General features: G+C 40.3%; 1 protein-coding gene across 4 annotated transcripts in view; it reads right to left on the bottom strand.

Moving 5' to 3' along the window:
- dlgap4a (discs, large (Drosophila) homolog-associated protein 4a) overlaps nucleotides 1-17553 on the bottom strand; it is a 131224-nt gene that overhangs the window by 28486 nt on the left and 85185 nt on the right. For 2 of the 4 annotated variants that reach the window (XM_065269017.2, XM_065269015.2), the window contains exons 3-7: nucleotides 10794-11151; nucleotides 9846-10691; nucleotides 6955-7193; nucleotides 4530-4686; nucleotides 1494-1692 (exon numbers count right to left, since the gene is read on the bottom strand). In XM_065269017.2, coding sequence (XP_065125089.1) covers nucleotides 1494-1692; nucleotides 4530-4686; nucleotides 6955-7193; nucleotides 9846-10691; nucleotides 10794-11081 — 1729 coding nt within the window. In that variant the 5' untranslated portion in view covers nucleotides 11082-11151. Of the gene's footprint in view, nucleotides 1-1493; nucleotides 1693-4529; nucleotides 4687-5455; nucleotides 5543-6954; nucleotides 7194-9845; nucleotides 10692-10793; nucleotides 11152-17553 lie in introns of all 4 variants that reach the window. The other 2 variants (XM_065269018.2, XM_065269016.2) reach the window with 2 other exon arrangements.

Genomic DNA, 17553 nt, shown 5'->3' with positions numbered 1-17553 from the left:
TGCGCGTCCGAAGCAAAATCTGCTTCTTGTGGGAGGGGCAACTGCTGTGCGAGTGTCTGTTTGCAAGATGACTGATGTTACTTGTGCATTTATCAAGAGAGTTACCAGTTTGTATTGGGTAACCTTACTATAGGGGGAAAATAAACGGCGCGGGTCGATAAACGTCACGTGACTCAAAAGTGAAGTGTGTATTACAACTTACCAGGTTGCCCAAAGTCCTTACTGACACTCTTCCAAGCGAGGTCCTTTTTATTCCTGTCTCCACTATAGAAATAACAACTTTTGTCATGTAGCTTCGAGTGACTGCTTGAGTGAGTGACTCCGGGCGGGGCTGCCACCACAGCAGCAGGCAGGCTCCTGATTGGATAACGCGGCGCGAAATTCCGCCAAAGTTCAAATTTTTCAACTCCGGCGTCAGCCGCAAATTCGCGTGAACCGCAAAATGCACAAAAGCACCATTTGCGCGTACCGCGCACAACGCTTATTCACGCCTTTCGCGCGAGCTTCACGCGCGAATGAGGCGGAAACGCGTCTTCCGCTCCGCGCCGAACGCCTCTTCCGCGCTGCGGGACCTCCTGACGCGCGTCAACGCGTCTTCACATTGACTTAACATTGAAATTACTCGCACTTCACGCCCTTACTGCGGTTGGTGTAAATGCAGCATTAGACCATTAGCATCACGCTAAAAATAACCAGTTTCGATATTTTTCCTATTTAAAACTTGACTCTTCTGTAGTTACATCGTGTACTGAGACCGACAGAAAATTAAAAGTTGTGATTTTCTAGGCCGTTATGCCTAGGAACTATACTCTCATTCTAGCGTAATAATCAAGGACTTTGCTGCTGTAACATGGCTGCAGCAGGCGTAGTGATATTATACAGTGCCCCGAAAATAGTCCCCAGCTATTGAAAGTTACTAAGAGGACTATTTTCGGCTGCTGTGTAATATCATATCATCAGATTCAATGGATTATGCTAAACTATGCTAAAAGTGCTAGCGCCAGACCCGGAGATCAGCTGAATGGATTCCAAAAAGGTAAAAATCAAATGTTTAACTCTAGGGGAGCTGGAAAATTTGCTTATTTTCAAAAAAAGTGGAGTGTCCCTTTAAGTATAAGTTTCAATCTATTTTTACGTCTCAGGTCAACTATTTTAATGTTTTATATAATTATGCAGTTTGTTTTAAATAAATGTGTTACTTTTAAATAAGTAACAATAGTTTCTAAGTAAAAGTTACTGAGGTAAGGAAATAGTTTGAAAAGCTTTAAAGTATTCTGACTTCCTTCTGGATTAATAAAGTATTTATGAATCCATTACTCATAAAGACACGCACCTCTTATACGGTACGGTATACATAAAATAAAACTGTGGCTGCATTACGTGCATTCATTTTCAAAGCCTCATAAGGCTGAAGTCAATTATTATACAACATCTCATCATATGCATGTATGTGCAGTGTTTGGTTTATCTTTATAAAGGTGTATTGTACTCACTGGTGCTGTTCTTATAGCTACCGATGGTCATAGTTGTGGGCGGAGTCTCGTCTGAATCGTCCTGGGAGCACCCGGCCTGGATGGCCCGCAGGTAACTGTGGCTTCGTGAGCGAAAGCAGGTGGGTTTGGGAAGATCTAAGGCCTCCACTGCTTGAGAGTCCAGCTGTCCGTAAGCTGCGCTGCCGTAACCCGGATCCACCTGAAAGTACACGTGCAGGTTCAAACGACCCGTACGAGGTCTGCGTGGGAGACGACCGCTGCCCGGCCAAAAGCGCACCTGGCAGGGGTTGACACGCGGTTGGCGTTTTAGGGTGGACTGCGGCATTGTCATGAGGAAGAGAAGATCAGATTGATTTAACTCCACCAGCAAGAAGTGGGATTGATGTCTTCAGTCATTGAAATAAAAATGGACAACGTCCTAAAATTTCTAGGTGCCACTATTGTACTGGTCCTAGTCTTAAGTTTAGAGTATAAAAATGCTTATAGTATAAAACAACAAGATTTTTTTCTATATTTATTAGGAGTGGATGAAATTATATTTTAGAGTATTGTAATATTTTAATTCGATATTATAACCGCAAAAATCAATATTTGTAATATAATTCCACTACTCTGCAAGTCTGTGAAAAATTCAAACTCAAGCTAAGAATACAATTGTGGTATTAACATAATGTTGGGTTGCCAAATCTGTCCTGATGATCTTGGGTTGCCAAATCCTTCAACCTCAAATATATGTAAAATATCACATCTTGCGTAAAATAGGACTGCAGTGAACTGATGATTCACTGTTACGACCACTGCTGATTATAAGTGGCATGCTAACCAACAACATATCATTTCCATTTTTATCCAAAGAAAAGCGTCCAAAGTGAATCATGTGAGTCCTTAATTCCCCCTAAATCGACCTGCGGAGGAAACAACCACGGTTCAAAAACCTGATGTAAAACTTGAGTGTTTTCAGCCCGACTGAATCTGAGTAGAGACAAAGCTTCTGTCTGTTCAGGTGGCAGGTGACACTGGGATGAAATGAAATGGAATTGTGTTAGTCAAGGATAAACCCACAAATTAAGACAAACAAATAAACAGAAGGCATTGGCTGAGATCCACTAAACTCCAGTCATTTAAAAAAGCCCATTTAAGAAAACAACACAAGCCGAATCCCAAAACAAAAACACCTGCGCTCCAAAATAAATTAAATAAAGTAGCTGATGTCTTCCTTTATCTTGACTGTTTCCATTTGAACCCTAAATCCTTTAAAACCATCTGCATGAAATGGTTACAAAAAGTCTCCGTCTTCAAAGTACATTATCCCATCAAGAAACAGATCAACCGTCTTTTCTCCTTTAAAGGTTCAGTCCATCTTTTCTCTTCAGTAGTCCTGATGTCTCATCGAGACGTTGGAGAGTGCAGAGGAAGAAGTGTCTCATCCCAATAATATGCCCTGAAACTCATTTTCGCCCTTCATGTTTCCTTAAACAAGCTTAGTGATGTCTTACAACATCTTAATCTGGAACATTCAAATCCGGAGGTCACAGCAAAAACATCTCTGACCCATTTCAGAGTTACTCTGTGATGCATAGCGAAGTTTTTCTCGCTTAACTCCTTCAGACCCTGCGTCCACTGGAATGGACCTCACATGTTTTATGGTTCAAACCAACAAAAATGCAGATCAAACAATGAAAATAAGGCACACTGAGGTCTGAAGGGGTTAATCAAAACTCTAATCCATGCAAGGATGCTGTGCCTGTCAGGGTTTGCAGTTTTTAGCATCAAGCAATCTGGCTGGCATTTCGAAATGATTGCCAGGGTGTTCTGGGTCATAGATATACATAAAAAGGCTAGATGTCTCGACCGCGCTGCTGGCCAATGGAGATCAACATTTGCACCTGGCGGCCATCTTGTCATAGTTAGCTCGCTCACTCGTAACATTGTTTTAATGATGCATGTACTTTTTAAAAAACCATAACTTGGTTTTCTACTGATTTTCAAATTTTCAGATTGTTTGGTTTGATAGCTACGTTTTAACGTTGTAAGAAATCAAACCATTTGTAAATCCGTCAAGATTTCAGCGAGATAAGATTATTTGTGTTCGTGCAGATCAGGTACTACAGAGCCCGCCGGAAAGCTTGCCTGTGACAAGATGGCCGCCGGTGATGATGTAAGAGACTCTGCCTTAAGACATCTAGCCTTTATTATGTATATCTATGTTCTGGGTGGCCAAATAAAGTGTGAAAATCGGTGCCAAAACCACTTACAATTTCAAAGGTGGTTTGTGTACATTTTAGTGGCATCTAGTGGTGAGATTGCGAATTGCAACCAACAGCTCACCCCCTCAATTTTAAAACGCATAATGAAGCTGGCACAGGACAAACATAGGGGCAGTGGTAGGGGTAACATATCACAAGTAACGCGCATTACGTAATAATATTACTTTTCTGAAGTAACGAGTAAAGTAACGCATTACTTTATAAATGCACACATTAATATTTGAGTTATTTTTTAAAAAAAGTAATGCGAGTTACTTTTCAGTTTAATTAATTCAATTTAAAAATAAAAAAATGTACTGAATTAAACTAAACATATTAACGTAGAATTACGCACTCTGTGCGCCTGAGCGGGAACAGTTTGAGTCAGAAACGGAGATGGCAGGCCAGAGATTGACATTTTTGCGATCATAAAAAACACCTGCAAGGCCTGAAAGAGATCAAGCCTCAGCCAAGTAAGAAAAAGTTACGCAAAAGTAACTTAAAAGTAACGTAAGCATTACTTTCCATGAAAAGTAACTAAGTAACGCAATTAGTTACTTTTTTGGGGAGTTACTTAATTTTTTAATGCATTACTTTTAAAAGTAGCTTTCCCCAACACTGGGGACAACGTAGGAACGAAATGCGCATACAGTTTAGTTTGTAAGCTCTTTATACTCCACTAATAACATAGTTATGTATTTTTTATGCATTTCTGTCAAGAGATCCTTCTATAAGTTACACAATGCACCTTTAAAAACAAAAAATTACGAAACGTATGCTAGACCCTGACCTGGTTCATGGTGGACCCTCGCCCCAGACTCACACAGCCCTGACTGAACCCACGATCGGTGTCCCAGTCCTGCAGCCCGACTTCTCGTGATGTCATCAAACAATCCAGGTTGTCCAGGCTCCGATTGGTGGATACCTCGCATAGAGACGGCATACAGCTGGCGATGAGAAACAGAGAAGAAACTGATGAGATCTATAGAAGAAATATAAAAAATAAACAACCCTGAAGACCAGCTATGTCTTTCCGCCTCCTGCTGCTCCGTGGATAGCGTTCGATTTATTTTTAGTAGCGTCTGAGATGATGTGAGCGAGCAGGTGACCGTAAGCAGGATCCAGGTGTGAGACGTCACAGCACAGAGGAACAGACGCAGCTCATACTTTAAAATACAAAATCCTGTCATCATTTATTCACTCGTGTGTGTTGTTTAAAACCTTTAGGGTTTACTTTAACCAATGAAACGTTGATAAACAATGACAGTTCTCATCTGGAGTTCTCAGTGGTTCCTCTGTTCTGTGTGTTGTTGTGAGGTTATTGTGGGTTCGGGGTGGACTTGTCGTGCATCGGTGAGTATTGTGGAGACGTTCAGGGACCGTCTGTTGGATAGAGTGGTAATATGCCAGTGAATTCATTGGTGAAAGTGTATCTGCTGTCCTAAATTCGGTGAAAATTTCACTTTTTAAAACTTACAATGAAATATTTTAGCCAACACTGTCCAGCTGTTTGGCACAGCATGACAGTGAGTAAACATGTTCAGTTTTAGTGTAAGTAAACTATTTTTAAATATTAGTTACAATTTCACCTCATCAATGAAATGAAAGTCTTGATAAGAGCTCATCAGGAGGTCAGTGAGCGGTGCAGATCACTAAGCTGACGTGGCCGTGGTCGGCGGTCATGTGATCGGATGGAGGCGGGGCTGAAACACTAACCTGTGCAGGTGTGGCACTGAGCTGGCGCTCTGCAGAGGAAACCAGACCACACCAAACTGCTCCCGCATGAAAGAACAACGGCTTTGTCTGCTACAGCTAGCATGTAGGAAGGGTGGGCCAGTACATGGGCGATTTAACATAAAAAGAAAATTTTGTTTGTTTTGAGGTTGTGCATCAGGGCCGACTGCATATTTCATGAATAAAACGCTTTTTAAAATTGTGATGTGGAACTGAACCATTCGCACATTTTAATGGAAGAAGAAACATGATTAGTACTTTAATATATCATGTACAGTATCCCAAAAAAGTATGTTATGAATAATATTTTAGACATTATGCGATGCTAAACAATTTTAAATGAATTCAATAATGTTGACCTCATTCAAATTTTGACATGTTTGTCAGATAATCCTGTGGTATGATTTGAGTATCAGCGCTTTGTACTCTAGTAAAGGGTGTAAACATGCCGCCATCTGCTGGTCACATTGAAAAGTGATTTTGATTCAATTTAGGATTTGGGAAAAATGAGACGGAGGCATTTAATAATGTACTTTATGTGACGGGTATAAAATACAGTCAAAAAATTATTTTTTAGTCAGGAAAGTGACTTGATAAACAACAAGTATTGTCTTACGAAATTGTAAATAAGCAGAGAGGTTTGTGTCAGGGTTTCCCTGCTGAGAAAACAGTTTAAGCCAGTCTGAACTGGTTAGCTGGTCTTAGCAGTCAACTGGTCTGGTTGCTTGTTTTAAAGTTGTTTTTAGGCAGGGAGACCAGCAAACAAGCTTAGATTGGTTTAAGCTGTTTCTTCATCTGGGAGGGAACAGAATATATCATTAGTTTATAAAACAAAACGTCAATAGTTGTTATTAGGGGTGGGCCGATATGATATTCAGTATCGATATTAGTCCGATGTTGGCGAAAATGATCGGATCAAATATTGTAGAAGTTGGGGGGGGGGGGTGTAAAATCCGATTCCAATCCAATATCAACACGGACCTTGGCATGGCAACTTGGCGTAAAGTGCGCCTTGATGGGCAACTTGTTGCACTTTAAATTGTCCAAAGTTACACCTTAAATTTAATATATCATTTTTGTGTTGACTAACTAAAAATGTTGCTACTAGTCTGAAACATTTAAATAAAAATGAAGCAGCAGTATTGCGCAATGTTTCATTGAGTCTTAAATTTGTTGCACAGTAAAACATTTGAGTTCTGTAGCTCTGTTTAAGTTTTTGTACAGCCAACCATTGTGTGATTTGCAGCTTAATTGATTAAAAGGGTGATAAAGATGGTATTGGATCGGTATCGACATATATTCAAGTTTGTGGTATCGACATCTGTATCAAACTTGAAAAACTGGTATCAGCCCAGCCCTAGTTGTTATAGTTTACATATGTGTGTGGTGTGTGTGTGTTAGTTTAATTTACCGATGTGTATTTGTTAAATGAACATTTGCGTATGTTTCAGGTGTGCATGTGTGTGAGAGGTTTCATGTACTTGCGAGGTGGTAGAGGTGGCTGCTGTTCGCTCAGAGACTGTTGGGTGGCTTTCAGGTAACTCTGCCGTCTGGCTGCGCTTTTCGGTGATGGTTTAGGTGATGGAGGTCCATCTGAGTCCTCGCTCTCCTCGGTGTCACCCATGGCTTTCACATAACTGCCACTGCGCATCCTTCTGCACGGGATCTCGCTTGACCCTTCACCCTTACCCAGCGTCCCACTCCACTCACCTGCAGGCACCTGGACCCAAAACAGAAAGCTCATCTTCATTCTGCTTTCAAAACTTTAATACATTTTTTTTTCACTTAATGGAAAATCACTAAATTGTGGGTTATACACACCCTGCATCCCAATCCGCCTACTAAATAGTATTTGAATTAGGGTGGCAAAATTTGGGGAATTTTCAATACTGGAAACTTTCCATGGGAACATATGAGAATAAACTGTAATATATGGGAATTAATGGGAATAAATGGCAGTGTTGCCTATAATAGGTAAATAAAATGTAGTTAAAAAATCTTGCAACATATTTTTGTTTAAAACAACAAGATATAATGCTTAATTGATTTTTGATCAAATCAATCCACAGCTTGATGTAGAGGTCTTCTCGGGTCCAAAGAAATGTACCCGACCCGAAATGACCCGAATCACTTCATACCCGAACCCGACGTGTATAAATAATTTTTTTTTAAAGAAAGACCCGACCCAAGACAAACCCGAGAAAATTAGACCCAAGTCCGACCCGAACTAGTGAAAATTTTTTTTTAACCCGACTGGAACCGAATGTAAACGGCACTGACGTGTGTGCATTCTGCAGACCCATGCGCAGCAGTCAGACAGAAAGAAACTCCGGTGGCCATGCAACAAATTTGGCGAGCTGCTCCATTCGTTTTACTTTGTTATCTGACGACGACACCAACGTAATCACTAAAATGTACATTTATAATTGACTGACATGTTTGTCTCAACGAAAATGAACCTTCCGACAACCACACAATGTCGCAAGCGCTCTTGGCAAACAGATGAGAGGTTTGAAAAGGACATTGACGCAAACAGGCGAGAGAGTTCGGGTCTTCTCGGGTCCGTTCAGAAAAAACACATTCATTTTTAAATTACCCGAGACCCGATGCCGCTATTATTGTACCCGACCCGTGTCCGAGGCACATGTGAAACTTTTAGACCCGAACCCGATCGGGTCTCGGGTCGGACCTCGGGTTTTCGGATCTAAGTGGACCCGTGAAGACCTCTAGCTTGATGTTCGGAGCCCCTAAGGGGACATGTAAGGGATAATGTAGAGGCAGCCGGTAGTTATCGGGAAATAAGCCCCGACAGTGTGATCAGGACCCGACGCGAAGCGGAGGGTCTTGTATCACACTGAAGGGGCTTATTTCCCGATAACTACCGGCTGACTCTACATTATCCCGCTTATTACACGGCTACTTGTCACATAAGAAAAAAACTGGACATGAATATGAATTTGAAACATTTTATTGGCATATTTGTTTTAAATTAACATTTGTATCCTTCCGCGAAACTTTGCACAGATGCATAAAATGATCGTAATACCTTATTAAGATCCTCTGCTTCATACTTGTCTGTCTCCATTTTTTTCTCTTTTAGCCAGTCTTTGAGAAGTTTTAATGCCCATTCTGTATTTTTTTTGTGTGTTGGCTTTGTAGCTGTCATGCTCTATTTTGTCAAGTTCAGTCTCAGTAAGCTCTCTGTGTCTTGTCGTGGTTGTCCAGTGTTTGTCACAAGATGGCGCCAAACAAACAGTAATCTTTATTGGCGCGGAGCGATCTTACTCGTAAAAGTAGTACCGGCTATGCGTTATTATTTTGGAGCGGTTATTATTCGAAAAGAACGAACCTGCAAATGTCTCAACTGACCAATCAGAATCAAGCATTCCAGAGAGCCGTGTAATAAGGAGAAAATAATTAAAGTTTGGTTTCGTGTGCGCAAATAAAACTATCGCACGCGCACGTGAAACTATTGCGTGCGCACGTGAAAGCGAAAGTTTCATGTGCGCACGCGAAAGTTTCACGTGGGCACTTGAAACTTTCGGGATAGTTTCACGTGCACACGCAAAACTAAACTTTAAAAACAATTCTGCACATGAAGGTTTCACATAAGAACTCGAAAGTTTCACGTGAGCACTCAAAAGTTTCATGTGAGCACGCAAAAGTTTCATATGAGCACATGAAACTAAACTTATGATTTTTTTTACTCCATTGTAACCTTAGGTGCTCGGAAATTTTTTTTTACCTTGCATACATGTCTGCTTTTGACCAAACAAATTGTTTATTTATGTTTGTATATGATATAGTTTATATAAATTTCCCAAAATTTTCCATAAATTCCTGTAAATTCTGATAAATTCCTGTTAAGTTTCCAATTTGGAATATTTCCAAAATTCCACAGATTAAGTTCCCATGGAAAGTTTCGGAAAATTTACCAAAAACGTTCTGCCCCTTTGCAACCCTAATTTAAAATAAGAATTAGTACGTCCCAAATCTTAACATTTTGAATGAGTATCCTTAAAGTACCCAGATGGTCTACTATTTCCGGTAAAATTGGAAGTGCAGATGATTACGGTTTATAAACAACATTCATTTTCGTTATGCATTATTCCCAGAACTTGCATCTTCTTTTGTTATGCATTCAAATGTCTATACTTTCCTTTAGCAAAAACAGTACATACTTTTAAAAGTACAGTAGGCGAATTGGGAACAGCAACAGATTTTATTTTGTTAAATATTAATCACAGTATAAAACTGCTTTAATACTTGTACAGTATATGTTATAGTTGTATGTATTGTATATTATAAAGTCTTTATCGCTATATCAAAAAGTCTCTCCCACTTTTTTTCCCTCCTTATTGTTTTGTGTTACCTGTAGGAAGTTGCAGGTCATTTCTTGTCCATGGCACGACTTGGATTTGAGCAAGGTGCGATTGACAGTGGCAGAGCCCTTCTGAAGCACCTGTCTAGCCTGACTGAGAGTCAGCGTGGACCAGGATCCTCTCTTTACCAGCACGCTGTGCCCAGAGGCGGCCTGTCCCATTTGAGGCTTCAGATCTCCACTGCTGTTTGAAGATTTAAGGGTATGAGCTGCGATGGTGTTGTAGCCCTGCGGGTGCGGTTTGGGTGCCGCCTGACTGTCCGACACGGCCCTGCCCAGCGACATCATGCTCAACGGGTTTCGATACGCCACCGCTAACGGGCCGGCAGCGGGCTGACTCGTGGACTCGTCCTCCAAAGCATCATCTGAGCTCCAGAACCCTGAGAGGTTGGGTCGAGGTCGCCGTTTGGTGCCCTCTGTCTTGGCCCGGTCTTTGCTCTTGCTTCGTCGTGTCGCCTTGGCGCCGTCTCCAGGCTGACCCACGGCCATGTTCCCTTTGGCCGCTGACACCTCTAGGGACTGCGACTTGGCGAAGAGCTTCTGGACGGACTGCACCAGGTTGCGGATGCGACTGGGACTCTCGCTGCGCTGCTTGGAACCGCGGCTGCGTCGGTGAAACTGCAGCGTGCTGAAACCGTCTCGCTGGAGTGGCAGGTGGCGCTCCAGTTGGTCCAGGAGGTTGGCCGGGAGCCGGTTCATCTTAGCGGCGGCTGCGGAGGAAATGGTGGCCGTGCCGCTGGAGATCATGGCGGGGGCGCCCAACCCGAGGCCCAGACCCATGGACATAGAAGAGGTGAGGGTGCCAGCTCGACTGCCTGTCTGACCCACACAGCCCTGCTGAGGTGAACCACAAGTTGAATGCATTACATTTTTGGGATTCGAAATAACCTAAAGCAATACTTTACCAGATGAGCTACAGAAACACGGAATTGAAAATACCTGCGTGTATTCGCTCTGATCTGTCTGGCTGCTGTAGTGGAGACGTGGGAAGGTGCTGCTGTTGGTTAGCTGGTTATTTAGGGGCAGCAGGCAGTCAGACTGCAGTGTGGTGGGAGAAGAAACGGAGAAGTGGTGAATGTGAGGATCTAGAGTGCCATAATGATTGATGGTGGGGCTCAGGAGGTAGGTAGCGTGAGGGTCTGGGGGACATAAAGGCTCCTGGGGACCTGCGGTGGGGTCACAGGTATCTGAGAGATGTCGGCTACGGTTGGCCCCTAAGCCTTGCATGGTTGCTGTGCGGGTCCGGTCTAGAACATGATCCCAGCTGGAGAGAGACTACAGCCCTGGAGGGCGTCCCCTAGAGGACACAGAGAGGAACAGCAGAAATAAATGTAAGGCACACACAGTAGTTCAAAAATTACTACTAGTTAAAATAGTTCAGACGAGGCAAACTATCATGGATGATGATGAATAAATAAAAATATAAAAGGAACTAAATTTGTTTTTGTTGTTTGCATATAGTTTTACATCCATTTTTTATTTATTTTAATAAATCAGTGATTTTCTAAGTTAGATTCCAAATCATCTGTAATGTGCATGATACTTAATAAAGTATGACCAAGGCGCAGAAAAGATTTAAATATGTCAAAGCACACAGTATTATTTCAATACATAAAAATGTATTCTCAGACATAATGCAGTGAATAGTACAAGTTTTGTACATGCACGCGCTCTGTGGTAGGTAGATGCTTCACACCCACGAGGCTCTCCGCACGAGCTTCATCTCTGCGCGCAACCATCCACGCACGAGACAGTGAGACATCCATCTGGACTTGTACTGTATATTCGACAGCCGCACTCATTTCCCGCCAGATGAACACACACACAACATATTGCGCGCTCAGCACCGTTTACGCGCATTCGAGGTGCCGGTACTGGGACGCGGATCCTTTTCATATGTCGGTACGCGCGATGAGTCACGGCACTGGACCTCTTTTTTAACATTCCTCGCGTCACCCAAGTGCGTTCAAACACGCGCATCCCGCGACATCAGTCCCAGAGACACGGGGCATTACTGACATTTGGTGGGCCGTGATGCCATTTGTAATGTGAAAGGAAGCGTGCAGCAGCCTAGCAAGATAACCTCTCTTTCACTTTAACTAATTATGTTCATTTTGATCTCTTTGAAAGCCCACACAACACTGAATCCCACAAGATGAAATTTTAAGCACAGACATCTGATTCACCCAATGACGTCATTAAGAGAGACAATTTTGAGCTGCTAAGAAGTCTGGTAAATATTAAAAGATCATTTGGATCTGAAGTTTGAGTTTGCAGAACTAGAAAGACTAGTGTTTCACCATTCATGTGCTCAGATATTATAAATAAATCATAACCTATTCTTGACTTTTATTTATATGCAAAATAAGCATTCTATTTTTTATTTTAAATACACACAAACCTGCCAAATGCCACACAACATTTACATTTATGCATTTGGCAGACGCTTTTAACCAAAGTGATTTACAGTACAGTGCATTGCAAGCCCTAGATATGAATTAGTATGTGTATAAGATCAAACCCATGGCTTTTGCATTGTGAACACTGCTCTACCAATTGAGCTTGGTTACCAAGGTGATCACTATAGGAAGTTTCAGCAATGCCTTTAACAACACAATGGAAGAAGGACGTATCCAACAGTGGGCACAAAATCCAACACACCAGTAAGAATCTCTTTATCCATCAGATCACTGAAATGCTGTGGCAGGAAGCATTTGATGTGTGTTACTGAGATGGACCATCTGTGATGAGTCATTTATTTGAAACAGAAATGATTAAAGCTTTCCATTGACCTGTCAGGTTTAAAAAGACCCTGTGATGAATCTATGCTGCGTTTAACAAATTAAATATGAGACAGACGTTTAGATAAAACTGTAATATAAAAACTGATTCAAGGAGTAAAGAATCCTTTACTCATTCTAATGAAGAGCCATTCATCTACATAACAACTGTTTCTAGATCAGTGATTATTAATGTAAACGAAAGATATGTTTAGCATGACAGTGTATTGAATGATGAACTTAACTGACAGTCAGAGATGATACTGAAACAAAGCTTTGGGTTTGAATGACATCCAGCATGCTTATAAAAAATACTTTTTATATATCAGTTCAGTGTGCTTTGAATTAAATTAATGACAGCTCTGTCTTTCTTTCTTTCTTTCTTTCTTTCTTTCTTTCTTTCTTTCTTTCTTTCTTTCTTTCTTTCTTTCTTTCTTTCTTTCTTTCTTTCTGTCTACAATCAGAGCATCATAAAGCACTTTGGAAAAGGAAGTTGGGCTGAGTACCAAAACACACTTGTAGCCAATCAGCAGTCAGGGTCTTGTCTACTAACCAACAACGTTGCATGGATTGCGTATGTGTGGGGCGGGTCTATCAAAAGAAGGTCCAGATTCTATTGGGGTAGGGGCGTGTTTGTTTAGGTGATTTCAAATATCAAAATTGGTTTTCAGAGATCATGCACCCCGCCTTTAAATCATATGCTACATCTAAATTCGTAGCTTAAAGGGGACATGGCATGAAAATCTGACTTTTTCCATGCTTCTATCAACCTAGAAAATGTGATAAAGATCAACCTAGTAACTTAGTTTTAGTAAACCATTCTTTGCAAACACGTGAAAAATTAATTTAAGTAATTGAAATTTGGCTCTCCTTATGATGTCAAAAGAAGATCTAATTATAATAATACCGCCCCTTAATCTGCACTATTCAATCACGGCACAGACATTTAGTGCAGAGAGAAAGAGAGAGAGAGAGAGAGAAAATAATTCACAGCATAATTGAGTTTCAATTGCAACAAACCACCATCATTGAGATCAGTGTTTGCTTTTCATCAGCTCATTTGCATTTTAAAAGACACAGTGTCAATTTTAACATGCTATAATAAATTATTCATATGGTATTTTGAGCTAAAACTTCACGATAATACTCTAGGGACACCAAAGAATTATTTGACATGTTAAAAAATTATTTTGACATGTCCCCTTTAAGTTAATTGGCAGAGTTTCATTGTTTTTTAAGTATGGTTTAAATGAATTAAAACTATTAAGTTACTCAGTCTACCTATTCAAATATTAAGATTAGACAAATAAAATTTGAATTCCTATATTTCTAGTTCATTAATAGCTCAATAGACAAAATCATTGACTCTGTTCTGGGGGGGCAGTGCCCCCCTGGCCCCCCAAACTTTGCCTATAATATGCAAGTTGTTAGAAAAAGATTACTTTTAAAATTGTTTTCAGACTTTTCATACTGGAGGAGGTCACAACTGATCATTAGCAAACAGTAGGGGGATTCAGTTTCATTTTACATAAAATATTCCTTTAAGTGTTAAACCATTGCATCAGGACACTAAATTAAACTCTTTTACTCTTAAGTTGACAGTGCTCTGGAGTCGTGTTAAAATTAATTAATAAAATGAGTTCCCTCTGATATTTTTAAATACATCTGTCCTGGGTTTAAACTGTGCACAAAGCAGAAACTTTTGAACATTTTGTTCCACAGCAATTTCATTTATCACTAAAGGACCGAAGCGTACTGTAACAGATTCATTATTTCACTGTCTTTATTCAAATGTGCCTGACAGCAGATCTTTAACCAAAACAGTAAAAGACCTTGAAAGTTGCTGCAGTTCCTCAAACTAGGTTACACTGTTGTGCTTACAAAGGAATATTAACTATTGTTCATAGTTAACAATCTCCTAATGTATTACATTTGTAAAAATGAGCGTCATTTCAAATTATGAAGATTACTGATTTGGGAACACTATCAGCATTCAGTCCATCTGTGTCAGTTTTAAAATCATCTATGAGTTAGTAAAAAAGAGTGCCCTAAACATTAGGTCCCTTCAAGTGGCCTAATGCATGTATTAAAAACAAAATGCTAAGAACATAACAATTATTAATACCAATAGTTTATATAGTTCATAAGCAACTTTGCAGGTTAATATAATATTTGCCTGATGTGAGGTCACAGGAGTCTCATCCAATCAGATTTTAAAAGCCCTTTTGAGATGACACACAAATACTGTGCCGAGAGGCATCAGGTTTCTGTGTTGCTCTTTCTGAGCAAGTTTCTAAACCTGTCTGTACTAAACGTGACCCACTTTTGGGCACTTAACATGAGAAAATCAATGTCATGAACTGAGCTCGACCCCCCGGCACAAAGACAAGATGTTAGACAGCGAGCGCTCCCGTCATTTATCACAACTCGAATTGCTTTTTGTGCAGGACACAGAGAGGACATCCGATAAAAAGAAGAAGATGTATTGTAACAGTTCCAGGATTCAATGAATTCAAAGCAACATTATGTTGAAAACACACAGTTTATAATATATTTATCTTTGTAAAGCTATTATTGTATGTATAAACACCACATCCACAACGTGGTCATATCTATTTTGCTTAAAAAAATGTAGAAATAAAAAATGTCTGTCATTATTTGCTCACCCTTCACTGAAAAAAAAAACTTCTGGATATTGGTTGCACATAATTAAATTAGGTTTTCTTAAAATTAAATTAACATTATTAAAATGAATTTGATTTTAAGAAAACTTGATTCAACCATGTTGAACTGGTGTACATAACAAAATTACGTAGATCCAACAACTTTTTAAAGAAAAATCATTTTAAGAAAGCTTCATTCAATCATGTGCAACCGGAGATTTTTTTCAGTGTTGCGTTGTTTTAAACCCATGCATTGCAGCCCAGTCTCACGAAATTTTGTTATATACTCACGTAATGTTTTTGTTTTTTTTGTGATATTATCACAAATTTACGCATTTTTTCGTGATCGTATAACGAATTCGTGTATTTGTGTGATTATCACGTATTGGTGTTTTGTCCTATTTTCTTACCATTGTCGCTTCAGTTTAGGGTTAGATTTACATAAAATGACATCCTTACCCTAACGCCAGGCGACATAGAAAAAAATAAATCAGAAAAAATAGTATAAACCAATATATAAAGTGACATTCTAATGCAAGCACCAAATCTAACCCCAAAACTGAAGCGACAATGGTATAAAAATAGGAAAAATCAGTTGAGTAATCAATACGTGATAATCACAGAAAAACACGAATTCGTTAAACGATCACAAAAAAATCTGTGATAATATCACAAAAAAAGAATCAAAAAATTACGTGACTATATCACGAAACATTCCTCCCGCATCGGACTCAATGTCCGCCTGTTAGTTAACTCCTGTTAGCATTGCATTGAGACCCAATCTTTTAAACATGGTAAGGAGCGTCACATTTCCTGCTGACATCAGAGGTATTCAGACCAATCACTACGTACAGATTAGCTGGCCAATAAGGGGCACAGAGCTTTTCAAATCCATGTGTTTCAGGAAGAGACTGAAATCTGGAAGTACACAAATGTACGGTATTTGGGAAATAATGTGTTTTTTCACCATAAACCATGCAAACACATTGTGTTATACCAAATACACAAAATTGTTTTTGAGCAATGCTCTTTAAACAACACGTAAATGAGTGAATAATGACATGTTTAATTAATGGGTGATATACAGGTGGTGGTGGGTTGTCAACAGAGAGCATCAGGGAATCATTGGTGCTAACTGTTACCAAGTTTTTCATATCTCTCTAAACTCAAGCAATGAGCTCCGACAGAGCGACCGAACCCCTACGAGATCAGACTGCAAAAAACTCCCATTCACAAGCCCAACACATTCACCGCAGGAGCTGAAGAAGAGGAGAAATAGAGATGTAACACACACACGTATCCTCGTGGGGACGATGAGTCAGTAACTGTGTGTGTGTGGTTTGGCTTTGCACATGTGAAAGTGTGAATAATGACTGCTTTCAAAGTGTGAGAAGAAAGAAAACACAAGTTTTTCAACTTCTCTGTTTGCTGAACACTACACTGATGCTTTATAACACTGACACTTATAATGTCTCTCCAGTGACATGCACTGTCTGATCGGGCTGCACAATATAGTGGGAAAAAATATTATGTATTTGTATGTGATTTCCATATTGCAGAGAGTTGCAATAACTTAAAGCAAAACTGGATAAAAAATGAGAACTATATTGTATGACAGAAGAGCACGTAGTTTGCAGCACTTCGACCTTGCGTGCAGTAATATTGACAGAAGTTTGAGCGACAGGAGGAGTAGTCAGGAGTGATGATGTTACTGCACGCCGAAGTTGAAGTGCTCTTCCGCCATACAATATAGTTCTCATTTTTTATCCGCTTAAAAAAATCGGCACATTTCATTTTGTGCCACCATTTACTTGTGGAACTACTCATGTAACATCTTTTACCTCCTAATGTGGCTTTCACATAGGACGCGGTGTGCGCTGCGTTCGCCGCTGGATTCAGCGCAGCCAAGCGATTTGTGCTCTGCTGGCCAGACCAAAGTAGGCGGGGTTTTCAATAAATTACTACAGTGTTTAGATTTGGGTAAAATAGTGGATGAGGAATACAGAGACTGATGTTGCCCGTCTCCATTTCACGTAACTACCTACAACAAGCTACTTGACTTAAAACACACCTGACATGCCAACTTGGATTGCTACGTGTTTCCATGACACGGCTTTCCTTCCGGTGTCTCTGTAGAAGCTCCGGGAAATCCGAGTACAAGCTTTTCGTCCATTTTGTTTGGATGCCCCGTTGCTATTGGCCACACGGGTAATCGTCAAAAGTTAAACTATTTTGTACTTTGACCACGGCGCTCGC

This window comes from Paramisgurnus dabryanus, chromosome 21, assembly GCF_030506205.2.
Source record: "Paramisgurnus dabryanus chromosome 21, PD_genome_1.1, whole genome shotgun sequence".
Classification (NCBI taxonomy): Eukaryota; Metazoa; Chordata; class Actinopteri; order Cypriniformes; family Cobitidae; genus Paramisgurnus; species Paramisgurnus dabryanus.
This window is presented reverse-complemented; position numbering and strand designations above follow the sequence as displayed.